The 9,181-nt window shown below is 39.9% G+C and overlaps 1 protein-coding gene across 1 annotated transcript in view; it reads left to right on the top strand.

Annotated features, from left to right (window-relative positions):
- The window catches only part of loxl3b (lysyl oxidase-like 3b), a gene marked incomplete in the record, with an annotated part of 30,220 nt that overhangs the window by 3,445 nt on the left and 17,594 nt on the right, over nucleotides 1-9,181 (top strand). The window contains 3 exon segments of the mRNA XM_032511056.1: nucleotides 3,265-3,633; nucleotides 4,130-4,293; nucleotides 6,345-6,562. Of these exon segments, the coding sequence (XP_032366947.1) occupies nucleotides 3,273-3,633; nucleotides 4,130-4,293; nucleotides 6,345-6,562 (743 nt within the window).

The following is a 9,181-nucleotide window of genomic DNA, read 5'->3' as shown; positions in this document are numbered from 1 at the left end:
TCTCTCACAGTGATCTTCCATGTCAGAGACTCCGTCATGTTTAAAAGTTGAGAACATGAAACATGAGGTGGCCAGATGTTTTTTTTCTACATAAACTCTAAGTTGTTGTCCATTATCCCATCCTGTTTTTGGTCACTCTATTTTCTGCTTTGTAAATGTCTGGAGACAGTAACTTTTAGATAAAAATCAACACTTTTTTATAATTGATTATTAACTTATCAGAATTGAGCATCGAATTGTTCTAGAGAGAATTGACAGAGATTGGTACAGGGTGTGTTTAGCCCAGCACAAACACTGGTAGCAATGCATATTCTCATCAAACTCCCAGTAAGTAAGCAAAATATTTCCCAAAATGTTGGCGTATTCCTTTGTTGAGTTTGATTCAGTTCTGGGAATCTTGTAGGGGTGCACAATTCAGAAAATGTCCCGATTCAATTCAATATCAATTTTTAGGCTCAAGATTCAATTCAAAAATCAATTTTCAATTACAAATACAATTCACAGTATGTAAATGTAATTACTTTCCTCATGTGATTAGTATACATGCCATTGCGAAACAAAAAAAGTAATTGATTTTTGGAATTCTATGAATCAATTTTTAATTTGTAGAGCTTGAATCGCAATATGAATGTGAATTGATTTTTTTTGCACCCCCCTAGTATCTTTGTATATTTTGTCCCTCATTCATTCCTGATCTCTTCCATCAAAAAGGCAGAAATCCATCAAAAAGCTTTAAGATACAGAATATCTGCCCCAAAATGTGGCACCACATGGCGTTCAGTTCAGACTTAGTGGCTATGTCTTTAAAAGCCCTCTGCTGACTAAAGCTTAGTGTGAATGTGTGTGTCCTTCCATACACTGTGAAATTGGACTCAGACGATGCAGTCAGTCTCAGACATGTTTTGGAAAGGGCACCTAAAGTTTGTGGTTTCTGTACAAACACATCACACTACTGTATTTATGTCTCTGTAGGAACAACCCCCCACTCGCTTAAAGCAAAGAAGGAGTGTAGCTGTCAGGTTATCAATAGCAGGCCTATGTTAGCAGTTGTACAGAAGGCTTCAGGGGGCAGACGGAACATATTGTAGGGAAAAGCTGGCTCAAGAAATATCAAGAATTATGACTACATATTAACCTATGGCAAATGTCCTGAATGATAGTGATGTACGCTCAATAAAAACTGGACATTAGCAAGACAAAGAGTAGGAAAAAACACTGGACAGAAAAGCTACAAAAAGGGACACACATACTGTAAACGTGCAGCTTTTAATTTCATAAATATAAACATTTCTGTAACCTTTGTGCCTGATTATCAGCCTGATCGTTTGGCACATTTTTTAAATGTTCCTGTTATTCTTCCCTACATCTGAGTCAAATAAACTCTGACCAGATGGTTTGAATCAAACTGCTGGAGCAACTCTGCACTCTTACGTCAGTCTTACTTCCATATGCTGAGCGTATATCTCAGCTCCTCAGTGTAAACCCTCTTGGTTTTAGCTACAGCTGTTTATAAAATGCATTCAGAGTATCATTTAGGGGGCACCAGGGCCTACTAGAGTGCCTCCAAACGTATATTTGGGCCGACCGGAGGGACATTTGGGGACCAACTAAATGAGAACTTGAGCTACTCAAAGTTGTCCTCCTAGTATGATTGTAGCAGAAAATGGTACTTAAGTGTCCCAAAATGGAACAGACTTCTACTGGTTGGAAATGCATTTACAAAAGGGGCATTTAGACACTCAACACACAAAAATACTGACTTTCCACTCCTGTTGAGAAATGTTTAGATCTAATCCATATCTACGTCTGTGTAAAGGAATAGTTTGACATTTTGGAAAATACACTTTCTTTCTGAGAGTTTATTGAGAATATTGTTATCACTCTCATGCCTGTGTGCATATGAAGCTGGAGCCAGCAGTCGGTTAGTTTAAAGGCTTAAAATCAACGCCGTAGGTACGAGATACGGACGCCACATCGGACTCTGCTGTTGCACACGTCGCGGCTACATAGACCGCAACAACTGTGGTCCGTTTGGCCGGCTTTGTAGCGTTGTATTTCCCTGTACTCATTTCATGGTTCTCCTTCGCCATAAACATGAAATCAAGGAGAGGGTTAACTTTTCCTGCCACAGCTTTCCGACAGTGGTCAGAAAACACAGAGGAGACACTTTTTTTCTCCCCTCTGGAGTCGGTACTCGCTCCGAAGCTGATTACTGTCACTCCTCACTCGCTCTACCACACCCCCCCCCCACGCACACACACATGCCAGTTCTGCTATTCTCTTAAGGCTAATTATGCTTCTGCATGTAACTACACGTCGCAGAGACGCAGACCACAACAACTGTGATTAGTCCCTTTCGCCGTTGCTTGGTGGCATCACATTTCCCCCTTCTCATTTCCGGGTTCTCCTTCTCTGTAAACAACATCAAATCAAGGAGAGGGTTGACTTTTCTTGCTACAGAGCTCCAACCGTGGCCAGAAAGCACCGAGGAGACACTATGTTTCTCCATCTGAGCCTCCAGAGTCGGTACTCACTCCGATGCAGATTACCATCACTCTCTCACTTATTCTACCACACACTCTCCACACACACACACGACAGAGATTGATGAAGTATAAACTTCAGACCACTTACGCAAGCTACGGCAAAAGCTCTGCATTAAGTGTCCGCAGAACCATAAGTCTGCCTTAAGACTGAAAACAAAGGGAAACAAAATTCTCCTACCAGTACCCCTAAAGCTCACTGATAAAACTTTATTTATATTATTTGCTGATTCATACAAAAACTAAAGCATAAAAACAACATGTGGTGTTTTTATGGAAAGTAATGTATGTAAGACTATGCAGGCAAGGGAATTAGTGTAATTCCACAAATGTCAAACTATTCTTTTTAATTTTCATAGTACATATTCATTTAATTATATTTCAATAAACTCTGATGTGGACTGTATATGTGTTCGTGTAGTTTTTGCATACAAAGAGTTAAAGGGGAAATTGTTTATCTAATTATCTTTACGTTGTTTGATGATATGTTCTGGTATATTAATGTTGGTTTCTCATGCGCACAAGACACTTGTGATGTGTACGCGAACCTTAGATACATAACAGACTTGGCTGTATGTTGCTCACCTCCTAAACTGGTAATCATAAAACCTGAATGGGCCCAATATTCACTATTTAGATTTATAGAAACCCTGTAACAGTCTTCTCATTTAAACGTGATAGATTTGACCTGACATTACCTTTTTCTTTTCTTCATGTGCAGCTGAAATAATGGAGAAGTCAAGACGCAGGCAACAGTTTGTATTCAGCCTTCTGTTAAGCTTGTGGTTACCTTGCTGTTTGGCCCAGACCACACCTTCAAACGCAGCCACTCGAAAGCCCACACGGGCACCCCCGCCATCAGCCACGCCGTCCCCGTCCCCGTCCCCCCAGACCGAACGGCTAAAGGTCAGGCTGTCCGGATACCCCCGAAAACACAACGAGGGTCGCGTAGAGCTTTTCTACAAGGGAGAGTGGGGAACCATCTGTGATGACGACTTCTCAATAGCTAACGCCAACGTGCTCTGTCGCCAACTGGGCTTCGTCTCAGCCACAGGATGGACTCACAGTGCCAAATATGGGAAGGGCCAAGGTAAGAGTGACCTCAGCCACTTCCTGAGATTCAGTGTCTGGTTTAATATGCTGTGTACTCTCCTATACGGGTATTAATGGTGTTTAAAATGACATGGATACACACACAGGATATTCAAATATTCCAGTCATAGAATTGTGTGTGTCAATGTTATTTTTAAACAGTTTAAACGTTGGCAGTTGTAGGTGGCTATCCCCAAATATCCTGTTATCCATTTGGATAACAGGATAACTTTAATTTCGTAAAAATTGAAAGCCTCAGGCTCATAAGGTGTTCTTTTAAACATATTTGACTACATTTCCATTTTAGGCATTTAGCTGATTCTCGTATCCAGCCTCTTGTATAGAATGAGTGCAACTGTGGAGAGCTTGCTTCTATAAGTTCCCAGAGCACCAGTGTTATAAGCAACCAAGTGTCACTTCCAGGCCTGGGCTGAGTACATTCCTCAGGCCTGGGAGTGTGCCGGAGCCACACTGAAAGTCTGCTGCCTGTCCAGGGAAAATCTGGCTGGACAACGTGCTGTGTAGCGGAGGTGAGAAGAGCATTGAATTCTGCAAATCTCGCGGCTGGGGCAACAGTGACTGCACTCACGATGAAGATGCCGGAGTTGTGTGTAAAGACGAGAGGATTCCCGGCTTTGTGGACTCAAATGTTATTGACGTAAGTTGATAAATTACATTTAAAGAGGTTTTTGCAATTTTTTTGCAGTAAAAATGATATTCATTAAGAAGGTGTTATAAACCCTTAAACTTGGCTTTTGTCTTAACAGTGCCACTGTTCCACAGCCTGTAGAGTTTAAGATTTAAGAAGACATTCAACGCCTTGGGGCTACTCCCAACTGTAGCTGCACATATATGGTGTTGATTTGCTCTGCTCTATGTGTCTAGGCCTGTTAAACAGAGCAGCCTCTCAAAGTATATTGTCCTGAGGTGATGTAGTGTGTGGAGAGCTTCCTCAGTAAACCTGACATACCTTCCATAACAGAGCTCAGGGTCACTGGTACAGATGTGAAATCCTGCTTTTTTTCTCAGTCAAGGTTTAGTAATATGTGCAAATCGTAAAGGATTAAATCACTCATTCAGATAATATATCCATCCAGGTCATTTCTGTGTATCATTCTCCAATTATATGTAGATAGACAGCTGTGTGACATGCCGTTGGTAGACAATCAAGTACAGTTTACTGACACTGCTCTGTTCACTCTTCAAATAGGTCTGTGTTTGATCAGTAAACATTGCTGCTTTTTCCCGGTGATTGGCCACTAAAAGCAGTTGAACTTGTATGCATGAAGCTCCAAATATTAGCAAAGCACACAAACAGGTCTGAATGGTCTACATGACATTTCAAAGAACTGATACTCATCATATCCGAATCAGAGGCAGGTTTAATGGCAACCACGGTGAAGGTCAGACTCGGCGCTTCAGTATCGACGAGACATAGCTTGTCACATACAAGGAATTTGCCTTGGAATTTTCATACGTAATGGTCACAATACACAAAAACATTGAAATAGAAATTGACTATAATTTGCAGCCAATCACACTACTGTACGCGGAATATGAGCAATGTCTGAAAATAACCAAAGATTTGTGAAAAACAAAACTGTGGTGTAAACCGAGAGATACTTATTTTATGCTGGGATCAAACTACTGTACATGATATTGGTCGGGAGCAAAAAAAGTATTGTGTCATTGCGTACTTTTGTCCTAATCATGAATACTGAGCAGTAAGTTGTTCTGCATATACGTCCTGACAAACCTTCCTAAATGGGAATGATAGTCTATTAATTTCAGCATGATAGTCTATTAATTTCAGCTTTATATAGAGAGACAGTAAATGATATTGAATTGTGTGCCCTTGAATGAGGAGGCACTTGCCTCCCACAGTGAATTCATTTCAGTGGATTTATTCTAGCGAGTGTTTGTATCCATGTACTCTCAGGTGAGAACGACGGCTGAATGAATGTGAAGCGAAGTGTTTCTAAAAGACTCAATGTGCTCAGGAAACCCTTCTTGGTTAAATAAAGATTCAAAACTGAGGGAAACTGAACTAAAAGCTGTTGGGTGGGATTTCCAGCCAGTCATCACTTTTCCATTTGTCCACTGGCCATCTATTTGGATGAACGATTGGTCCGAGGTGAACAAGGTTAGATCGGAGACTCGTCTCCACAGACCACTGTAAACGGCATGAAATACTGGATGAGTTGTCTCTGTTTCATAGAAGGATCTTATGAAAGAAAAAGTTTCATAAGTGTGAGTTGGCAGACTTGCATAACAACTCTCCCTCTCTCTGCCTGTTTCTGCGAGTCAGGCTCAGCCAAATGTGGCGTCTGGGACCACAAACCCAGTTTTTCCCCAGATTAACCACAGCGGAAGTGACTCATTGCAAAGCTGGGAATCAGAGATAGTCACGTTTACCACTTATGTAGTGTTGAGACCTTAAATTACTGTTTGTAATAGGATTCACTGTTTAGTCTGTTCCTCACATTTAAATGTCTCAGTCCTTCATATGTCTGTGTGCATGGATGTATCAGTATGGTTGTTGGAAAACTGCAAACTAAAGCTTCTCAAACTTATTTAACTATCAAACATCAGTGTGGTTTAAGATTTTTTATATATATATATATATGAAGATTTATATATATATGAAGATTTATATAAAGGTTGTCTTGGTGTTTTCTTGACTACATCTGTGTTGTGTGTTCTGAATAGGCTCAAGTGGATGAGAACAGGATAGAGGAGGTGCGGCTCCGGCCCGTGGTCGCCATGTCCAGAAAGAAGCTGCCCATCACGGAGGGTGTGGTGGAGGTGAAATACAAAGACGGCTGGGCGCAGATCTGCGACCTGGGATGGACAATCAAAAACACACATGTGGTCTGCGGCATGCTGGGATTCCCACATGAGAGAAAAGTCAACAAGAACTTCTACAAGTAAGTGAATGAATCGACTTCAACCGTTAAAGATGGGGATGGAGAACGATGCCGATTGTTTCCCAGTACCAACGGTGGGCTTTAGGCCACTTAGTAAAATCGCTAACTTTCTCCATCCCTCAGAATGTTTGCTGCAACACATTTGACACTTCTGTGGTTCAAGTCTGAGAGATAAACCAACACTAAACCGTTAGTAATATCTTAGTCTGTAGAAGTTTGTCCTCATACTAAACACTAAATGCTTGCTCTTGGGGGAATTATTGGAATTGTTGGGTCTTTGTAAATTTTGGAGTGTGGTCTAGACCTACTCTATGTGTAAAGTGTTTTGAGATAACTCTTGTTACAATGTTATACTATAAATACAATTTAATTGAATTGGATTAGAATTGAAATACTTTTGGTAAAATTGGAATACTTTACTGATTCCCTCAGGGAAATTGTGGACATTTTGAGGACTTTCTGTTAACTGTGGAGATGAGAGGGACTCGTTATAGACTTTATCTACCATCTGCCAAAACTGCAGCTTTACAACAAAGTACATGAGCCTCTGATTGTTCTGATTCGTTTTGTTTCTTATTTTTTCTTTCCGAGGATGTTTTTTCCCTTTTGGATTGACCCGGTCGGGTCACATATTTAATGTTCTCGGTCTCTGTTAATCTCTTTGCAGAGGAAGTTGAAGAGTGATTATTAACTGCCTGCAGAGATGGAAAAGTACAAACTAAAATGTGTGTTTTGTCCTATGTGTTTTTACATCTGCAGGGCTTTGTTTGACACAGATCTTTCAGAACAGGCAACAAACTAGATTATCGTCTTATTAATCAATTTGTTTAACTATCCAAAAATGTCGAGCTCAAATGTGAAGTATTTTAAATTGGTCATTTTTGAGTTTTGGTCTGTTGGACATAAAATTTAAGACATTTGAAGACTTCACCTTGGGTTTTCAGTTCTTGTGATTGGAATTTTTCACATTTTTAAGTGAGTTATTATTTTTATATTTAATTAATCAATTATTTGTTTGGTTTATAAAATGTCAGAAAATTGTGAAAAATGTCCACAATATACAACAATTGGACATAATTAACAGATAATGGTCCAATTACCAAACGGAAACTGCAGAATTTATTTTACAGTTTTCAGCGGTGATCCAGAATGAAAATCTGTAGAACTTGGAGAACTGATTTTCTGCTCGGGCTGGAGATATGGAAACATTCTAAAAAATGTATTTTTTTATTTTTTAACTCGTTTTAAATCTGCAGAAAATTCAGCAGAATTCTTTGTGTGCAGATTACATATGCCAGCCAATTAAAACACCTATTCACACTGTTAAATAACGCATTAAAACTATATGGACTCCAGATTAAACAGACCAGTGAACACTTTGGTAGTAGACTCTCAGACCTCGACTTTTTTCTCTCCCAGTTGGTCCCTCCAGTATGACTGCACACATTCCTGACCACGCTCCAGCTGGAGCTGTTTTATTCATCCCCTGCAGATAGTTCACAGTAGTACGAGGGGAGATGTGTGTTTTCTCTCAAGCGTGTGTGAAGGCAGAGTGCAGGGTGGGCACTTAATGCACAGACAACAACGACTGGAGGGAAGCCAACCTGTATTGTACAATGATCAAATTGTTCTGTGTTGTGTCTATCCTTTTTTAGACTTTATGGTTATATGAGTCTAGAAGGGGCCGAAGATGGACAATCAACTTTTCATAATTGTCTTGATAACTCCAATCCAGGATGAGTTTTAATTAATTATTTTAATTAAAATGTACCTACTTGATATAGAGTTGAGGTGTTTTGAAGATACATACAAACAGGCACATGCTGTGACCCAATTAAATCATTTGTTAAAAGCTGTTTGAGGCAGGGTTTTACTTTTTTTTGGGGTACATATTCCAGAATTCTTATGAGGAAATATTATATTTGGGACATTGTTGTAATTGACTGAACTCTTCAAGCTTTCTGCTTTTAATGTATCAGACTAAAATTATTTTCTGTGGAATCAGAACATTCACAGCAAGTTAAAGTTCTGGACATAGCGGATGGGTTAGCTCAGTTGGTAGAGAAGGCGCCCATATACATGCCTTGATGAAGAGGTCCAGGGTTCGACTCCAACCAGTGACGATTTCCTGCATGTCTCCCTTCCCTTTCTCACCTTGCTGTCCTATTCATTGAAAGTGGAAATGCCCAGAAAATCGAAGAAAATCTTAAAAAATCTGTGTTTATCTGTTCTAATCTATGATGACATCCCTGGACAAATTTACAGCTGACTTTAGAGTTAAAAAACACATCTTAAAGTAATTTAAAATCAGGAAATAAAGAGAAATCTGACAAGTTTAACTGGTTATTACTATATAATATAATCGCAGCATTGTTGCAGTGGACCTCTATGGTACCAGCCAATGAAAAGTGTCAGTATGTGCTGCTGAAAGACAGTTCTGAATTCTAAATAGTTGGAATAGCTCCGTGATTGGGACCAAACCTTGGTGAACTGAAGTCTGTAACATAATATCATGTAGACTTGTGGAATGCCGCTGACCTCCCACTACTTTTACCTAAAAGAAATGTGTGTGTGCAGCCCAGAGACAGTGTGTGTGTGTGTGTGTGTGTGTGTGTGTGT

The sequence above is a fragment of the Etheostoma spectabile genome, unplaced genomic scaffold, assembly GCF_008692095.1.
Source record: "Etheostoma spectabile isolate EspeVRDwgs_2016 unplaced genomic scaffold, UIUC_Espe_1.0 scaffold314, whole genome shotgun sequence".
In the NCBI taxonomy this organism is placed as follows: Eukaryota; Metazoa; Chordata; class Actinopteri; order Perciformes; family Percidae; genus Etheostoma; species Etheostoma spectabile.
This window is presented reverse-complemented; position numbering and strand designations above follow the sequence as displayed.